The sequence below is a fragment of the Strix uralensis genome, chromosome 8 (genome assembly GCF_047716275.1).
Source record: "Strix uralensis isolate ZFMK-TIS-50842 chromosome 8, bStrUra1, whole genome shotgun sequence".
NCBI classification, from domain to species: Eukaryota; Metazoa; Chordata; class Aves; order Strigiformes; family Strigidae; genus Strix; species Strix uralensis.
This window is the reverse complement of record NC_133979.1, coordinates 28662750-28683433: the sequence shown is the minus strand read 5'-3', so window position 1 is coordinate 28683433 and position 20684 is coordinate 28662750. Positions and strand designations below refer to the sequence as shown.

At 38.3% G+C, this 20684-nt stretch overlaps 1 protein-coding gene across 5 annotated transcripts in view; it reads left to right on the top strand.

Annotated features, from left to right (window-relative positions):
- Positions 1 to 20684, top strand: part of DNM3 (dynamin 3) — a 187962-nt gene that overhangs the window by 114721 nt on the left and 52557 nt on the right. For all 5 annotated transcript variants that reach the window (XM_074876866.1, XM_074876865.1, XM_074876864.1 and 2 more), the window contains 2 exons: positions 4558 to 4667; positions 16020 to 16131. In XM_074876866.1, the coding sequence (XP_074732967.1) occupies positions 4558 to 4667; positions 16020 to 16131 (222 nt within the window). The remainder of the gene's footprint in view (positions 1 to 4557; positions 4668 to 16019; positions 16132 to 20684) is intronic.

Here is a 20684-nt window from a genome sequence, read left to right as displayed (position 1 = left end):
CTTTAATTCAAAGCTGTTCTTCCTCAGTTTATCATTTTATAGTAGTTCACTATTTTGCCTTATTAATGCATAATACTAATGGCAGAGGCATTTAATGGATTTGCTATCAGTGCGCAGTAATCACTCCTGAGAATTGTAATTTCAGTACAAAGTGATACACCCGGATGAATCCTGCTGTAAAACCAGCCTGTGTTCCAACTTTTCCAGTGTGTCCTGCACTTCCAGTTGGGAGCTGGATTTCTTTTAACCTGTAGTCCCCACAATCAGCAGAGGCAGGTTTTGGTTGGTGCTGTGACTCCCCGGTTGGAAATTGGTGTTCTAAAAAGCATTACAAAGTGGTGAGCAAACTGGCTCCGTTCCCCGTGATGTAACTGAAAGTGTGACTAGGCCAGCGCTCAGGCTCAGACCTGCCTTTCAGAATCTGAGCATCATATATTTGAATTGTCCTGCATGAATTTTGCTTCTGTTGCTCAGGATACGAAGTGGGGAGTAGAGTTTGTCCTGCATGCTGCTGTTGTGCAGTAGCCATCCTGAAGCAACAAATAAAAATGTAACAAATCCACCTTTGATAGCTGGAAAAAGCTAAAATAATTTAACAATCTCTTTTCTTTGAAGTAAAGGAATTTTATTCCCTTTATAATCCAGTTAGCTGACATTGTGTCCAAGGCTGTTTCTTCTGCTGTTCTGACGGAGCCTACAAAGTTCCAAAATGAGGGAATGATTTCTGCCCCTGGCTGAAAATGAAATGAAGTTCATTAGCTTGGAAGGGCTGGCTGAGACCTTGCTGGGGGGAAGGGAGCTGCTGTTGTATTTTTTGCATCCCTTGTGCCATTTTGGACTTCAGCAGTATTTATTTTTAGTACATTTAAACACTGCAGAAGGAAGGGGCAGTTGTAATATGGCATATTTACATCATGCTGTCAGTTCCTGGCAGCTCACTTGCCTGTCAGAGAACAGAACTAGTCCATTAAAGATGTGAGTGCTACTTATGCCCACGAGTGGTGAAACATCGTCTCAAGGGTGGGAAGGCCTCCCCAGGCTAGCAGGTTGGTTTGTTTTTCTATGGTGCATTATGGGGATTTTTTTTTTTTTTTTTTTTTTTCATGTCACAGAGAGAGGAATGGGCCATGCTACCTCCCACTTTTTCCTTCTCTTCTACTCTGTATAGGAAAAAGAGAGACAAAGTCTCTACATGAGATCAGCATGTGCTGGTTTTTCCCCTCATGTCACACTTAAGTTCTCTGCCCCATTATAAAAATAAAAATCTATAAATAAAAAAGAACAAGTGCTGAAGGGGGACAAACTGGACCCACAGTTATGTGCATGTTGTCACTTGTAGAAGTGTGCCTAGCCCCATTCCTCCCAGGGTTCATACATTCCCTGTTTCTTATGCTGTCAGCCTCTGAGGGTGGGAAACATGCACAGATAATCCTGGCTGGAGCTTTTTTTTGCCCTGACATAACATAATATTAATTGACCTAAGGGTGAAATGATGTTGGGCTCATCTGCTGTTGAATTAGCTCATGCTCCATTTATATATATTTTTTTCCTCTTTGTTTGGGGGGGGGGGGGAAAAAAAGGTTGCTATGGGTTTTGCTGCCACACTTCAATGTCGCAGTAATACCTTTCTCCTGGAATTAAGCAGTATTTAAGTCTGATCTCTCATAGGTGACATGCTGTCTGTTAGCTTCAAGCATAGGCACCCTATGATTTCCCTTTCTTGGAAACTGCTCTGTCTCAGCGTGTGGGTAGGAGGCCATGTAAATAAATACCAACCACTTCTTAGCCTTCAGTAGGCATTTCCTTTTTCCTAGTGGCTACAGAAGAAACGCTTTCTCACAGTTTGGCATCATACATTTATAAAACTTTCCTGCTTGTGGAATTTTTGTTTAGACAATCAGATTCTTGGTATAGTTTTTTCATCAGTTTCTATTTTTACTCATCTGTGGTTGCTTAGTTTGCCAATAAATAGTGTCTGTCCGAACAAACACTTCATCAGAAACTTCTTAAATTTCTGGTAATCGAATAGTAAATCATTATAAGCATATTCTGTAGTAATGAAAAATAAGTTTTAAAGATTAAAATTAAGCTTATCTAGTTTTTTTCTTTGTTATGATGGAATAAATATCTTTTGGGGAGAAATATAAATTTTTTTTTATGTAATCTGTTTGAAATAGAAAACAAAGTATCTTGCATTAGCATGCAGTCCAGCTTTCAGCTGAAAAAAATCACTTGCTTTTAACACAAAGTTTAATATGTGTTCTCCTGAATTTATATGCTATGATCTTTTTCAAGTGTGTGCCACTTTGTTAAGTCAGCAAAGCTAACATATTGTTACCTTTTAAATGCTACCAGAACTATTTAGGACATTAGTTTATAATATCAAACCAAATCATATCGATAAAACTCGGTATTAGAGGACAGTGTACTTCTAATTTTTATATGTAAATATCTTATCTATAAGTTCTTTATTTTGTTTCATTTACTATTATTTATTTACTTTTTTATTGTCAAATTCTGAAATTACTTTGCTTAGTTTTGTTTATCTCAGTGGTAATACTTACTGAATGGATGACAGTATACTCTTCCTTCAGAGAGAGCCCCAAAGGTTCAGAGAGTATATATTCCCTGGAAGCAGAATATAGATATGAACTGTGATAAATAGCTATAGACTGGCACAGAACTAGACTCTTTCATCGGAATTGTTGCTAGATGAGAGAGTGAAGAATGTGCATATGTATTATCTTTTGTGGGTAATAATTTCTAGGATGGCTAAGCTAGAGGCAGTTTGAAAATCCATCAAGTACATTTTATGTAATACTCCCACACTGCATTTGATAACTTTTGTATTCAACAAAACAAGACTTTTCCAGAAGGGCCTTTGAAATATGCTTTTTCCTCTACTGAGGCCTGTTATGAAGCTGTCTAGGAAAGTGATCCATTGTTGGACACGTTGCTGTATTTTTATAGTTTCACTCTTAGGTACATTCTCATCCGGTTTAGTTTTGCAATCTGCTGAAGCTTAGCCAAGTTGAATTGCATCTGCCCTCACAGTACACACATCTCTGTCTAGCAAGGACTTCTTCTAGTTCTGTGCAGTGGAAGTTACTTTTGTGTATTTCTTCTGGGAAATATGTATTGAGAAAAATAAGTCCTAGTTTGTCCCTTTTGCCCTGTTCTATGGCATACAATAAATTATTATCACATGCATATTTCTTACTTGAGCCAACCATTGTAAGTGATGTCCCAGTTTGCAATTCTCCAGCAAGTCCAATGGGTGCTAGACTTGACAGCTAGTTCTGATGATGTCTAGACAGAGACGAGTCAGTCTTGCTTCATGTTGGCAGATAAGGGACTGTGAAGGAATTCTAAGTTTTCCAACTCTGGTGATTTATTGAACTTCTGTAGAGTCATTGGGTAGCCATATTCAAGAGAACCTCACTTGGTATCCACTGCACAAATTCTGGGGCATAAATCCTCTCCACGCTCCATTGCTGCCATGATAATGGCACCAGCCTTAACAGTACCTTACTAGCCTTTGAAAAGTGTTAAACTCTGTACTGTGTTGGGACCCTTATCAGCAATTTTATTGTGATGTGCAAAAACAGAATGAGGGCACGAGGATGCAAGTGTTGCCCCTTTTGTCTTTGGATTGCTTCTACTTAGCATCGGGTGTATTTGCAAAGCAAAATGGAGAGGTTTGCCCTGGTTTATCCATCAGTAGGAGGACTTCAAGGAAGTTTAACACAATGGGAACAGCTGATAATCTCAGGGCTTTTTTGTTCTGACATTATAAGGTACTTTGAGAGTGGTACTAGTCCTTAATTTGGAGTGACAGGAAGCAAGAAACCTAGAAAAGGTGAAATTATAGTGATTTTGCTGTAAATGAGAATGTGTTGTAAATGAGAGTTGTGATGAAAATGCAAAAAGAGTTGGGTACAGCAAGTGAATAAATAATTCTTGCTGTTTGGAGAAACAAGCTGGTTAGATTAGAGTCTGGTTTTGTTTGTATATGGTATATGTAAAACCTTGATGATGGTATGATTTTGATTGATTTGTATGATTTTTTTTTTTTTTTTTGGTATTTTTTACCAGAAGAATGAAAATTTATCCCTGGGAACATCAAATGCCACTGCTAAATAATTAATAATAGTAATTCTAGATGAGATTAATTTTATGTCACAGGTTTCTCCAGTTGCTATGCAGATATGGTAGAAGAGTTCTGTATTGATTAAACACTTCCATTTTAGTTAAGTCTGGCCCTTTTCTTTTTAGAATTTAGAGGAATGAAGAATAATAAATGTAGATGCTTATGTGTTTGAGTTGGAATTTTTTATCAGGAAATGTTTTAAGAGGGTCAGTGAAAAACAGAGCTGCAATTGAGGTTTCATTTCTGTGGCAGGCATGTCTATGAAACATAAGCAGACATTTCAATTATGGATATTCCCTTACGATAATAAATGTACTGAAGGCATTACCAACTAAGCAGAGCTTGCTGAGATCAAGCTTCTCCAAAACTCCTCACACAGTGTTGTTTTAATCTGTTTTTTTTTCTAGGAAAAGGAGAAAAAGTATATGCTTCCTTTGGACAACTTGAAAGTGCGAGATGTTGAAAAGAGTTTCATGTCTAGCAAACATATCTTTGCATTGTTTAACACGGAGCAGAGGTAAGAAAATGTGCTATTCTGCAGATATTTCTGTAAAACTATCTAGCTGAGCATTTTAATAACTGGGAATGCAGTTCTGGTATTTCCACTTTGTTGAGTGAAGAAACATCTTTATACCCTTAATATATCTGCTGCTTTGCTGTTGCATAATCATGGGATGAAAGGTTAGTGTCCTTCTAGCCACTCATGGAGTAAAACAGCTCCATGATTAGTCATCTAGTTCTTTTGTATGGCTGAATAATCATCTCCTGATCCTGTTTTTGTTTTGTTTGGCAATCACCTAGGCTTACCAAAACATTCATGACTTCTGTACCTTGTGACCAAATTCAACTGTTGTAAATCACAAAAGCGTCATTGCTTTTCACTTTCTCCAGTGGAAAATCTTGCCTGTCTGTAATCTTGGGAGTCACTTTATTGTTTGTTTGGGTTTATATACTGCTGAATGGAGAACAAATAAGATTCCTCTGCTTCCCTAATGAATAGAATCTTTGCTTTGTAGCGTTTGCCTCATAGTTTTCCTTTCAGACTCCATCCTCTGATTTAAGTGGTACGGGTGCTCTGTGGAAGCCTACTCCTGATGCACAGCCAGTTCAGATTACTGTGCACAAATAAGAAACATGACAACACTTAGACATACAAATGACCTGTAAATTTTATTTTTTTTTTTTTTTACTGAAGAGGAGAGTTGCATTTGCAGCCATCTCAGTGGAATTGCATTTGAGCAGATAAGGTGTAATTTCTGTAAGTTCTTTTTCAGGAAAATAAATTAATTGTAGGGTAGCATGGATAGATGCCCTTGTCTTCCTCTTCTCTTCTGCTAAGTCCCTCTACACCATCTCCCCCCTCATGTTGCCAAAGCTTGGCAATACATTCAGATGTTGCTCAAGATGATGAGGGCTGGATGTGGCTCCCTGCAGAGCCAGCTGTTGTTGCTCCTGAACTGGCCAGAAATAGTCCTTTCAGAAGCAAGGGGTGTTCCTCCCTCCTGCAAAGAAAAAGCAAAGCACAGGATTTCTGGGCTGTCAAGTTTCTGCTAGCCCCAGAAACATGAGGACGCAATGTGAGTCTCGCTCTGAACTTACCCCATGAACACTTCGCCTACATCTGCAGAGATCTCAGCTAGCCTACATGTGGACATTGTCTGCCAGGAGATGCCCTTTGAAAGTATGTCACACACATACTTGCTGGGATTAAGATTTCAAACACTTGACCACTTGCATTTCTGGAGCACAGAAGAAAGCTTTGAAAAACTTTTTGTGTTTTTCAAAACGTAAATGATCTTCAGATGCTGGAAATTAATCTAATTATGATTATTCTGCTATAGATATGTGTGAATCATCCCAACATTGCACGTATATCAGTCAGTCAAGATAACTTTGTCCTGGTGGCTTAATATCAGCTGTACATGTTAAGTTCCTTCCATGAGAAATCTGTTAATTTTAGCTCGTTGTTTCTCCTTTGTTTTGGCTAATGGCTTTTGGGTATTTTCATCATTTAAATATTAATCACTGAACTGCTGTGAAAATTCAAGAGAAGTACGCATTTCCATTGGCAAATTTGGGATTTATTTGGGTGTTATATTCATTCACATTTTCACTGGATCTTTGTACACACTGGACAGCAAGGATTTCAAAATCAGATGTCTAAAATGTTTGCCATGTCTGTAATAACCCTGCCCATTTGGGCTGTGAGGAGACTCTCCAGCATCTGCAAGCTGCTCTAAAAACATCTTTATATCTATCTATATGGGCATGTTAAGACACGACAGCACAGCGATAAGACAACAAAATAACTTTTCCTTGGAAGAGGCTGTTTATGGAGATAGTCTTGGAGCTTAAAAGGAGGCAGAAGTTGTTCATGAAGAAGTATTTATTGAATTCTAATTACAACGGCAATTCCTCTGTCACTGTAAAAGAGCTGACTTTTGATATTTCTAAAAATCTGCCTGCTGGCACAAAGTGGTCAAAACAAGTTTAGTATCAGTTTCCACTGTCTCCTGAATTCAGAGATTGTGTCAGCAGAAGGAGGGATACTGGGGCTTGAGTAAAGTGATCTGGCCCGCAACTGGGGACTATTCCCTGTCCCACATTCTTAGGGAAACTGAAACAGGGAATCAGTAAAGATCTGTTGAAATAAGGAGTCTTCTTGTTGTTTTACTTTACGCTAATCCGTGGTTTCTGAATGGGGGGTGTGTGTGTGTGTCTGAATATGGCTTTCTTGCTTTTCAAAATTCATGTAAATTAACTTAGTTTCTGGTTGTTTGGGGGGGGGGGGGGGGGAGAGGAGAGTGGTTGGTTTTTTTAATTAAAGAAACCTTAGCAATTGAGAAAGAAATCAGCTTTCTCTTTCTGAGTTTGCCCACTGAGGGTTCTGGTTATGGAACCATTTTGCTATTTAAGATGTAGATCGTTAAAGAACAAAGGCAAAATCATCTGTTCCAGCTTCCATGATAGCATGGAGATTATTCTGTGTATCTTTTTTTTTTTCCCCATAATCTGCAGCATTTTTTTTCATTGACTATGCAAACTTTCTTAATGTTGAATTAAAGTATTTTAATTTTCAAGCAAAATCCTTTAGGAGAAGAATTTTAATAAGCTTGTTCTCTTTTTCATACCCAGGCCCTCACTGCATAGGTATTTGCTACAGCCATATGTTTCTGATACTGTACATTTCAATAGTTTCCTGGATTATGCCCTGCATTTTTTCCATTTATGAAAACCTTTCCAGTTCTGAAATACAGTTACCAGGAAAATGCTTATTTCACTGCATAGAAGGAAAAACCATCTTGAGTTAGCTGAGGCTTGGGGATAGATGCAGAAGGAAACTAACAGTATCCGTCATTTTGATTTACTGCAGAAGTCAACAGTTCTCTGACAGGAATCAAATGTGACTTGGTAATGTATAGTAAATGGAGACTGTGACGATTGATTTCACAGTGAAGATAAATTCTCATGAAGTGAACGTAACTGTATGTTTATGAAAAGGCTGTGTTGTGAAATAATTAAATTATTTTCCTGTTACTTTCTAATTACAATTTTTTAAAAAGGAGAAAAAAAAGAAAACTCTAGGTGTGAAATAGATATAGTGTTGCTTAAAGGATGGGGGGGGGGGTGAGTTTTCAGCAAACTAAGTAATTTATTTAAAGTTTTTGAGTGGGCCCATCTACTTAATTTATAGACACCATGGAAGACCTTTAGAGATGGTCTCCTCTCGTTTACTTACCTTAGCATTACTTGATATTAAAACAAAGTATATTAGAGTGAGTGCCCTTTGACTCCTGGATCATTTTTGGCCATGTCCATCTACGGGAGTCTGCCTTTAAGCAACTGAAGTTGGGCTGTTAGAGTCAAGTAGTATGTGTCTAAACATAAAGCTGTCAAGAAAGTAAATCCTATTTTGTGTTAACCATCCTTTTCTCCTCCGCAGTAAACTGCTGGCAAGTCTTTTAGATGGGAAAAGAGATCAAATATATTAAAAGTATATGACAATAATTATACTGTAGGAACTGTTTGCAGTACTGCTGTAGAACGTAATGTGAAGTTGTGTAGATGTAGCCACTGACTGGCTTAGGCAGAGCTAAGAATGGAGGAGAGATGATTTTGTCAGTGCCTGTAGATTAACCTGCGATGTCCTCATTGATGAATGTGTAAGACTTGTGCAGAGTTCAAGAACAAACAAAACAAATTCTGCCCATCCCAGAAAGTTTACTTTCTTTCTAGGATTTAATTCCAAACACTTTGCCTATTCCCCATGTATTTCCTGTAAAAATTATTTGCTGATTGGTGCTTTTTCTTTTAGCTAAGTGCTGTAGTATGAGACAAGAACTGTAGTCTTAAATGTACCTCCCTTTAGGATCTGTGCAACGGGTTCCATCTCTCCCTAGTTAAGAAGGGCAAGCAGTCATTCTTTCTCATGATCTTGCCCAGTTGACTACAGGATCCACATGGAACTATTTTACTAGATTCTGTGTCGTTCTAAAGTAATCCTTTGCCTTTGCAGTGGAGTAGTTGTACTTTTTTCCTGATTTATTGGTCAATAAATTGTATTACTGTATTACAACTCCATCTAAATACTACTTCTCTTCTAAATAAAGGAGGAAGGATAAGTAAAAACTCTCTTCTTTTGCTACAAGCAGAGAAGAAGCTTCCTTTCTATCTCTTCTCCAACTCTGGAGAGATTAATTCTTTCTCTTTTGTGGAAGAAGAGATTCTACTAGGTAAAGATTTTGGGGCTTATAAAATGGTGGTAGGCTGAAGTTTGTTGTTGGTGAATTTTCAGGCCTTTCCTACCAATACTGGGAGTAGCAACTGTACAACGGGGAAGAGTTACCTGCCGGAGAGTCCCTTGTCAGTAGTCTTTCCTATGCAGGAAGCTCTATTCCTCTTCAGACTCATTCCTTTCCTTGGAGCCAAAGAAGCAGGAGCAGTGTGTGAAATACTCCCTTCCTTGCAGAGGAAGATCCCACCAAGTGTCCCTTTCTTTTACTTTCCTCCCAACCAGGATCCAGATGAAACCAAATAATGGTGTTGCTTTCCTCACCTCTGTGGTTCTGTATGATAGGGGGATGTGAGGAGCAAATTGAAAGCACAGAACTGTTCCTGTTTGCCTTCACAAGAATAGGCTCCTGAGAGCTAAATGCTCCTCAATAATCATGAAGCAGTGTGACAGAACCTGCCATCCCTCCATGAGAGCTGACTGTCTGGGGCAGGCTCGTTGTAGAAACAGATCCTTAATCTGAAAAACAGATGAATGTCAAGAGGAAAGTGATCAAAAGGAAGTTTTGAGGGCATACAATAGGACTGGAAATAGAACTGCCAGACGATGAATTTTAGCTACTGACTCCTGAGTACACTCTGACTGTCAGGAATCATATTGCACAAGAAACTGTGTTGTCTAGTAGGACCCTGGAAAATACGCTATGTCTACTAAGTGAAAGGTATGACAGCATTTATTTTGGGTGCATGTTGTTGTCTGAGTGTTGCTCTAGAATGGGATGGAGCACAAGTCTTCTCTGGGACTCCAAATGCACTAGACCTTTAAGTACTGAATTTCTTCTTACGGACAGCAACTGGTTAACTACTATCCATATATAAGGGAAATTGGGCAAGAGCCAAAATAAAGGGAACTAGTGAAAGGAGACCAGGTCAGAGGAGGTGTTGGATGGAATCTATGCTAAAGGAGAAAGCCTAAGATGAGATGTATGTTTAGTTACTGTTTTTGAATTACTCAGAAACCTAAGCCCCAGGAAGAGCTGGACTATGAGCTATTCAGAGCCCTCTCTGTTAGAGATGGAAAAATGAGAATCTATTTAATTAAAAAACCCTACAAATTTAATCCAGAAGAAAGCTGCTAATGTTTGTAAACAAACTTCTAAGATGCTGGTGAGTATAATATTGAAGAATAGGAAAAAAATACAAACCCAAGGAATAACTAGCCTTTATCCCCCAAGTCTATTCCATTTAAAAAAAGAAAAAGAAAAGTTGTTTTTTTCCTGGAATGTTTCCTTTTTGTTATCATTGACAAGAATTCTTTGTATGATAAATAAAACATAGTATGGTGGATAGGTGGTGCAGGTATTGAGACTTAAAACTGCTATTACTAAGCTAAAAGGCTAAAAGTTCTCAGGGAAAGAAAGCAGCAGTGCCAAACCCATACCTTAAATATCATTATTCAACTGTACTTGGAGAAAATTCTCTAAGTGATTGTGTGGGATCTGAAATGTTAGTGACACCTACAAGAGACACGGGTGTTGTAAGCATGGGCTAAGTCATGGCTGGTAGACTTGACTCAGCCTGCAGGACAGCTTCACCTTGCTTGCTGACTGTGACCCAGCAAGATCTGGCTCCCCCTGCCCCGACTGGAGCAGGCAACGTGGTCCTGCCATGCCTGATGCGGGACTGGCAGCTGTGAGCAGCTTTTGCATCTGTGTGGCCCCAAGGCAGGTTCCAAAACAGGCTTCCATCCCTCACCACAAAAACGATCAAACCTTCTTCTCCAGGGAGTTATGGAATATTTTAGTGCCAGTTACTGTTACTACTGCAGATTTTGGCTTGTGTGATGTTAATTTTGGCTGCATTTCTGTTCTGGATTACATATAGAACTCTAGACACTTCATTGTCCAGGCTTGGCTATATACTGAGCAGCATATCTTCCATTCATTTTCACCTTTAAATTGTGTGGTTTTGTGTGTGTATTTGTGTGTGAACTTGAAAAGATCCTTATACTTCTGGGACACCCATGAGTTAGGCGGTAAAATCCTTAAGTGCTATTATTTCATGTCATGAGATTGTCTCTTTGGCTTTTCTGGATATTAAGAAAAAATCTCCAAAGACATGTGTAATTAATTTTAATTAGCATTCACATTGGACTGATCTGAAATGGCATGCCTTGATAGAAATTGTTAGTCATTGCTGTTAACTCAGAGCAGATGGTCATTTTTGTTTCTTCAAAATATATGATTTGCGGGGCTTCTAGTAGAGTTTTCCTATATGAAAAATAGTGCATATATTCAGAATACTCATTGTGGAATTACAGGTGTATAAAATGGTATACAAAGACTAAGGTTGAATAAGCAGAGTGTATACAGTGTGGTTGCAGAGAACATAGAGCAGAGTTTCATCCAGTATTATCTTTCCCACTTGTGCGAGCGTATTTGGAGTATCTGGATTCTGTTGTTTTCTCCCTTTTTCATTTTAGGTAACTATTTATGAAACCCATATTCTGTAGGATTTCAATTTCAATCAAATAAGAAATACCTAAGAATTGAATCTTTTGTATTTTTCATGCAATAAAATTGGGCCGATTTGCATTTGGTTCTCAATTGCTAACGTTCATTTTAGTTCTGCTTGCATCCCAATAAAAAGATGAGATGTTTACCAAAAAATCGTTTGAGATGATAAGCACAGTTGTTTGAAATCCCTGTAAAAGAAGATATTCCTTTATCTTTCAGTCTGTGAGTAGCTTTGCTTGTTTCAGTGTGACTGCTGAAGTTAAATGTGGTTTTGTGTTCTGGAGGATTAAAGTGGCTTATAGGCACAGTTCTAAAAATTTCACTAATGTTCTTGCTCTGTAATTGCTTTTCTGTCTCCTCCCATATTGGCAAGAATAAACGCATCTTCATTTAATCTTGGTTTGTATTTTCTCTCTCTATAAAAAATTCCATGCATACACAGTATGTCTTTGTCTACTGAAATGTTCCAGATCCAACTCCATCTAAAAGCTGTCAATGCGTATGGTTAAGATGTGGATAAGTATTAATATATATGCATGCATATTAATTGGGTTTGTAATGTGTCTACAGTGGTTGTCCTTAAAATCTTTACAGGTTTGTTGGAGATAAATATTTAACCTTATCTTAGTATATGTCTTGAGGTTTGGTGGTTGTGTTTGCTCACATAACAAGCAGTTTTGATGTGGCAACTGCTGTAGAGAGAAGCCAGCTAATATTGCCTCCACTGTAGCAGGCAACTAGAAAGTTCTTTCTTTGTGATTTTCAGTTGTGTGTTATTCACCTGTGGTCCTGGATTGTATAGTTCTGCTGTTTTATAGGCAATCAAACCTCTACGCAATATTGACAGCCCAGGCTTCAGGACTAGTGGGACTGGAATCTCAGTAACTCATAGCTGGGCTCAGTCTTCAAACTTACCTGGCACGTCTCCGTTTCCTCTTGTACACTTTGAAATACCTTACTGCATTCCTACATTTTCATGTTAGGATTCTTCAGTGATGGGAGGGCTTAAAGAAATACCTATGGACAATGTGAAGGTCATTTCTGCATTAGAAAGTTCACTTTGGGCCCTGAAATATAGGGGGGGGAAGGAATCCAGTATGCTGGAAACAAAGGTAATAATAAAGTGAAGAAGTTGTTGGGTATGGAAAGTTACAGCTTGGTGTCTGCTGAAACTTCAAGTATTGGGTCTGGCCTAGAGAAGGTATGTCCTGAGTGTGGAACTATTCCAGAATCGGAAATGATGCTTTTAGTCCAATTGACTGTTCATCTCCATAAGCAATTATGTTGTGTTTTTTCTGGAATGAAGTTCTTAAGGTTTATATATCTAGAGTGTAATAAAATCTGCAGATAACAAATGGTAACCTTTTGTATTTTTCACTCTGGAAAAAAAGTAGTATTATGTTAATTTCCAGTAATGCTGCTATAGATACATTTTCATCTACTATGCAGAATATTAAAGTACAATGATGAGACTCTGTAGGAGGAATCAGCATAGGTAGATGTGGTATATGCATATAGCTTTGCACACAGCTTCCCCATTTATGTGTTTACATTTAAAAAACATTAAATATTCAAGGGAAATGTTGCACACAAATTGCACTTCTAGAAATGTTCCCATTTATTGTATCTGCTTTATTTCTACAGTCTCTTAGATTTAAAGATGCCTGAATATCAACAAGATTTGTACTGTTGAGAGTTTTTGCTTCTTGGTATCCTGTATCATATCATTCTTTTTGATGTGTAATGTCCCATTTAGCTGCTATAGAGATGATAATGAGAACGTGACCTCACTGTATTCCATATGGAGTAAGTAGGTGAGGATTGAGTAGTAACTGTTTCTGTGCTGATATCTTTAGCAATTTTAAAAAGTGAAAGAGAGAACAAAACAGAAAATCTGAATTGTATTCAAGAACGTTTTTACAGCTTTCCATGAGACGCCAGTGGATTCCTAATGAGTAAAACATGTTAATGTGTTTTTGTAAGATTCCACTAGTAACAGAAAAAGGACACACTCTGCAGAAGTTATTTTGGCTTTGTTGCCTTTGAGAAGTTCCTGTGCCTGTCAGCCTTTCTGGAAGAAAGAAAGGCAAAGGAAGTCTAGTAGCAAGGAAGCTGATTTGGGAGGCAAGCATCCATTTACCTACGTTACTGTAAGCTTCCTATGAGTTCTGGCTCTGTGTGTATGTCCTTCAGTTCCTCACTTAGGCTGAAACTTGTGTCTGTGGTGGTGGGTAAGAGTAGCTGGAGACATCAGCTGCTTGCCCATAAGGTGTCCCTAGACCTATGAAAAGTCTTGACATGGAGACAGGAATGCAGGATTGCCATCTCCCATGTGTTCAAAGCAGTTGGCGAAAATCCCTTCTTCTACAGCTATGTTTGATGTAGCAAGTCACAAAATGCCGAAACGTTTAATATGTAACACGACAGTCCTGAAAAAATGTTTTCACAAGCTGGTGTCATGTTGTTTTGCTCTTGTAGATAAAAATATTTTTGGAACTTCCCTATCGCTATGCTTTACAGCCTTTATTTGCTCTATTGTTATTTTTAGTCATCTTTTCTGAGAGAACCTTTTTACCATTTCAGCTTCCTATTTCTTCTAAGTTATAGCTGCTTAGTTAACTTAGCCAAAAAACTTATCTCAGTAAAAGTTTCTCCTAACAATAAATTAAAGCATTTTTTCTCTGGTGATTTCATTTTGCTTCTCTTTTTATTTTGAGTTCTTTGTTTTGTTTAGTAAATGTTGACTCAGAGTTCCATAATATTGCAAATTGAATAAAATTCAAGTGTTTTGTCATCAGTTCAAGATAACGGCATCTGAGGAGGTCATCCAGGCTATCATTTGCCTTAAGGCAGGATGAGCACCTTTGGAGTCAGGGAAGAAAAAGGTTTAATTTTGAATTTCTAATCCGTAAAAAAATCCATGGAGCTTTCAATCGTTCATACTGTCAGTGGCTTTGCCTAAACTGTGGGACCTGACCCTTTAGTGTCTCTCTGTCCCTTTGTGGGCCAACTTCTCTGGGAAGGAAGCGCAAGTGTGCTGCCCTGAGGGGCACTGAAGCACACACCAGTGGCATCTCCAGTCCAGATGCTTTCAAGGAGTGGTGCAAGCCCAGTGCTGAGCACGCCTGCCTGGCTGCTCAGATGTAACCATTGAAATTGGTGAGAATTATGTCACCCACATAAGGAAATCTGAGTATGTCCTTTATTCTTTGCAGTTTTGAATGCAATCTGTAAGCCTGCTAAAGATACCTGATTTCCCTCTATTCGGAGGTGGGTACGCTCTGGTTTCATGGCTGATAATTTAATGATTAGGTGTCATGGTTGCTTCACGCTCAGGCATTAATACTTACTGTTCAATTACAATTTTTCTGCCTGTTTTCTATCTGTTTCCTAAGACTACCCCTAAAAAGCAAGGCTAGGAGCTGTCTGGTGACATTGTTCATAAGGGAGAAGCCCTTCTGTGAGTGGGAATTAAATCAAGTTGCTTGTATTCCAGCAGTGTGACGCTAAAATCCCACCAGTCCCTGAATGCTAAAGAAATTTGTCTAGGCAGTGATAATAATAGCTTTATTTCCTGGTGCTATAGTGTATTCAATTTTTTCCCCTCAAAATATGTGGCAGGAATGACCTCTATAGTTGCATAATGAAACTAAAAGGCCCCTTATCATTTGCTGTCTTTGAAAGTGAAGTAATCTCCTTCAACCTCCCTCCCCACTCCCCCTTCTCCATAGCTCGCTAAGGAAAGAAAACAGTCTGGTTGCGATGGAAGATTGATTCTTGTGCAACTCTTAATATCTAGCAAAATGTGGTTTCCTAACCTTTGTTAGCTAAGCTTGTGGCCTTTCCTAAAAAGACTGTTGGCTGACAAATTTACAGCGATCTGGTCTGTATATAGAATTTGAATTCGGAAACTAATGGCTAAACCGTAAGGGGAAAATCTGTTCTGTTTATTGGAGAATTTACAAGTACCACCATCCTACATACGTATTTTTCCTCCTTTCTCTTGTCTTCCATTAAGTGATTCCCTATATTTATCTATTTATGTAAATTACCTGCAAGAAGTGTTATTTAAACGTGCCTCGATTTTCTTACTATCATGGCAGACATCAGAGGTTTGTTTTGTTTGTTTAAATATCTGATTATCATTGTTTTCTTTCCCCTTTTATTAATGATGTCTAAAAGCTAAAAAGGGTATAAAATGCACTGAAAGGACTTAAAGATGGGAAAAAGTTGTATTGTTAATTACTTAGATATTTATTGGTTACAGCAGCAATCAGTCACAGGACATGCAGTTTTGCTGGTGTGTTGTATGTGTTTGTCCTCTGCATCACAACAGACTTTTTTTCCTAGAAGTGTTCCATTTTGGCAAAAGCTGGAAAATGGATTTTAAGTAGTTTCACGGTACTTTCAGATGATTATTATTTCCAGAGCTGTGCTGTAGCATTCTAAGATATTTTAAGTACTCCATGTAATTACTAAACAAGCACCTGTCCCATAAACTCTGTTGTCCAAAACAATTACCAAGTAATTTCTGATCCAAAAGGATTTTTAATTTAAAATGCTGGGTGCATGACACAGAGTAGTAAAATGCTAGTTTTACAATGTGGTGCTCTTTCTTCTAGGAATGTTTACAAGGATTACCGTTTCCTTGAGCTAGCCTGTGACTCCCAAGAGGAGGTGGATAGCTGGAAGGCATCTCTGCTACGAGCCGGTGTCTACCCTGATAAATCCTCAGTAAGTTAAACAGCTCACTAGTTTTCCAGTAGCTGCTCTGTTTGAGTCAGAAAAAACAATCTTATCTGGGAAAGCACAATGTTTGCAGATAACGCAAGAAATGGTGGCCTTTTCATTGCACTCTTCTGTGGTAATTTTGAAATATTCATAATGAAATATTTTAAGATCAATTTGTGCGTCAAACCTCCATATTAAAAAAAAAAAGAAAACCACAAACCAATCCTTCCAAAATGTTTTTCATTGGATCTGTGTAGTTAAAAGCGTTGAGCAATTTGGGGTTTCCTGAGCTTCGTTGTTTCTATTAATGTCTTCTAAGGTAAAGATGTGCTTTGAAGAGTTAATTCCCTCAAGCTCTGTGTTACAGAACTGACAGAAGCATTCCAGGCAATCATGTATATTTATTTTACTGATTCACTGCATGTTTTTTGTGTATGAAACACATGCTAAACCTTTCCAAAGGCAGTTTTACTCAGCGAATCGTCATGTGGAGCAAATTGAACATGATATAGTAAAAAAGCCTCTATTAATTTAACAGAAAAGACAAAGTTGGGAAATGGGATATGCCCAACTACCATTTCATATTTTTTGTACTTGGCTATTTTGATATTTAATGTATCAAATGAAGGTTTGAGATGTGTCCAGTGAGGAGGCTGACTAGCAAAAATACCTGTCATTTCAGTTTTTGAAAGTTTCTCTAATGCATGGTTCACCTTTCATCAGTAAGTCTGCTAGATTCCTTCAGCAGAAGATCTGTTCTGAGAAATGATGCTTTGATTTTGATGGAATTTGTTCTTCTTCCTGCTTGTTTTCCACGGGAAGGCCAGGTCCATTGAGTCCAGGGTCTTGTGCTGTCTTCTATCTCTTCATCTTTCTCTTCCTCATATTTCCCTTACACTTGTGATACCTCCACAGCTTCCAGTATAATTCTGTCTGCATTTCCTCCAGCTGCTATTTATGCAAACAACCCTCAGCTTCCACTCTTCATACCAAGTTTCAAGGCTATCATCAAAAGACAAATCAGAGAATCCTTGAACTGCTGTATTCTCCAATTATTATAGAAATAAACAGTGATGATGATAATGACTTTTGAAAGAATAGTTCAAAAACAAATTTATCAGGAGACCTACCAGGTATCTGAGACTTTACCTTTTTTAAAAAAAACCTTTTTTTTGGTGACTCTTCAGTAGGTTGCCTGTCCCAGTAGATCAGTTCCTACCTAAGACTATCAGAAGTCATATTACAAGGATCAGTTACAAGAGGTTACCTAATTAATTACTAAGAACAAAGTACTGTGTTGGTTTTATTTTTTTTCTTACTCAGGTTTTAATAATGATGTCAAAAAAGCCTGTTGCTGCTTCTGGTTTAATGTTGTATTCTGTGACATGTTTATCACATTCATATCTCTGTTACTTTGTCTTTAAACAAGATAGACTAGTTGGATTTCTAAACTTCTCTTCTGTCTTCCTGTCTCTCCCCCCTAAAAATATTTTGTATTTAAAATATGTTTATAAAAATTTATTGGTTTTGTTTAAAGTTGGTCTGTCAAAGGGGTCTTAGATACAAGATGAGAGACTTCCTTGAAAGACAGAAGGGAGTCAAAATTCAGTTCTCCTTTGAGCTGGAATTATCTTTACATTACAAGAAGAGTGAATATTGTTGTTCCAAACACCTGTAGTTTGAAATTCACCCACTAGTCTATCAAGCTGTTCAGGAAAGATGCTTGATGCTACTCTAGTCTTGCAAAGCACTTTGTTCCTACAGGACTAGAGGTCCAAATGTGGATTGCAAGTCTGCTGTTAAAGTTTTGAATTTTGTAAAGCAAAAGCTCTGAAGCCCAGGGTACCTTAGAAGCTCCAGTGGAACCTAAATAAAAATCATCAGCATTTCATTAAAATCCTGTGCATACTCCTCAGTTTCACGCATTCCTCTGACAAAATAAAATAGCTTTAGAGATACCCCCCCAGTCTTTTATTCTCCTTCGAAGGTTTAGACACCATGTTTTTATGTAAGAGAGACTGCCAGGAAATGGCAGCAACTTGCGTTCACTTCAGAGCTTCCCCACAGCTTTGCAATTCCAGAGTTAAAAAGGCAGAGAGGTACCCTAGCCCCTTCCCAGACTGACCTTCTCGCTCTTTTTCATGTGCGAGTCACAGCTGGTAACTTTGAGCATCCAAGGCTTTGGCACCAGAAGTAGAAAAAATTGCTGCTTAGAAATGAAAAATAGATTAATAGTGCTGTAAACCTGGAGTATTGCAGTGGTGAAGCTGGCCTGCTTTCTGTAACTGCCAGAGCAGTGTGTGCAGCCTGGAATTTGAAAGCTAAGCTGTGTGCTTTCATTAACAGTTCTGCTGCTTGCGTACAAGGACGCTGATGTAAAACCCAACGCAGTTGTCCCTAGCAGGGTTCCTTCTGCAGTGGCAGGAAAAGTAGGAATTTGTCACTGAATTAAAGAGATTTTTTCTGAATTCTCACCAGGGGCAAATCTCTTAACTAGGAATATTAATTTTTTGTTGTTTTTTCAGTAGTGCTGCTTAAAATTGTGTGATTATAGTGGTAACGCAGCTCAGTACTCACTGCCACTAATACAAAGTCTCTATTACTAATTTAGTCCTGTAAACAAGTCCAAGGTTGATTTTTAATTTTCCTTTTTGCCTGAGCAAATCTCATTAATATATTAAAAATTGAAGGCCAGATATCACCCCATTCCTCCATTTCCTTGCTTCATTTTGCCTGCCTTTCCTGGCCCTCTGCACATGGGGATGCACAATCACGTTCATATATTCACTCTCTTGTTAAATATCTTTAATCAGCTCTCAGTTTGCTCTATAAGCCCCCAAATTCTTTTGCAGTTTGCCAAGTCACCTCCTTCTCCCAAGAGATTTGCTTTTGTCAGGACGTGGGCTTTGACAGCCACCCGGATAGCAGTGAATCAGTGTTTGTATTTTTCCAACCCATATGCAACTCAGCTTGCTTGATATAAATCACACTGTGGCCAATTCACTTTGAAACGGGATATCCATTTACCAGCTGACTTTACTGCTGGGTTTTTGGACTGATGCATCCAAAAACCTCCTTTTTTAAAAAATGACTACAACTTTGTGACTAACCTTTCCAGACTGTATTTCTCAACTGTAGGCTGGTGTTTATTTTGGCTGACTTCCCACTGTATAATATACACTGTTCATGCCAGCTCATGGCAAAACTCACAATTAAAAAAAAAATAATAGCACAGATGTTTGTCGTAACTTGCTCTGCACGCTTTACCTTGCTAGCACCATCCATTCCTTTTCCCCTTTCCCCTAATGCCATCTCCTCCTTATTTTTATTACTAATCTAAAAGTTCAATATTTGCTTTTTAAAAATCATTGGATCATGAAACTTTCCATTCATTAGCATGTTGTAGGGAGTGGCTGTCATGCAAGGGTAAGCAGACATGTTTAGTGGGTTGCTTCGCATACTGGAAGTTCAGTATTACCAATGCACGAAAATCCCTCTGGCTTCCCTCCCATCCCTAGATCATTTCAGGCCTCATTTTCTTCTCCCTTGTGTTAGTGTCCACCAACTTCCCAGGAGCTGCTCCTGATTTACACTGAAGGAAGCAAAAGTGGAATCAGAATGTTTGTGTAGAGAGGAAATCTTGAAACAGTGTGAATTTACAACTTCACCGAACATTTTATATCCTTTGCAAACGTCCTATGCTCCCCTGGAAGCTGTCTAGTTAAAGGATTCAGTGAATGTTCTTTGAGTCAGTTCCTCATTTGGTTTGAGCTCTTTCCAGAACTGTACGAGTTAGACTGGATGCATGTAAAATAAATGTATCTAATATTTCTTTTTTTTTCCCTCTTTACTCCTTGCTGCATCCTGCAAAGGGGAACAACAGAGTAAGTTGTTTGTCCTTTTACAAAATCCTTTCGTATCTTGTCTCAAGGGTTTTGTCAGGAAAATTGGTTTCTCTTTTGGTTTACACAACTATTGCCTGCATACTCTTAACAGCAAACTCCGATTAAAAATGTGGGTGCAAAAGTGTCTTCTAGAATACTATTAATGGCTCTTTGTTTTAATTTGGGGGAAGGAGATGTGTTAAGTGTTGCTGAGTGTTGTTTTTTTTAAGGTGGTTCAGTAAGAATGATACTATAAAACAGTATTGGGACCAAAGATTATGAAGGTATAGTAATAAAGACCTTCTGAGGAAAGGTTACTACATTCTGATGAAACTCATTACAGCTGGATTTTTTGACCATACATCAAAGCTTGTATTAATGGGCAGTTATAAAAACCCAGCACTAAAGTCTTAAATAACAGATTTGCTGGCGTTGTTGGCTAAGCTGAACTAGATCAGTGTACTGGCTTTGAAGGTGCCTTAAAATGGATGGAGGAGGGTGGGGTCAACATTTGACTTGGCTTCTAGACCCTTGATGTGTTCCAGCTGGACAGCAGCAGAAGGGTGTGGGGTGTGGAGAGGGAAAACTGAAATATGCGTGGTAGGGTTTTTTTTGAAAGTAAGCAGCACATAAAAAGACAGTTTTGCTGATGTTGATCTGATAAACTAATAA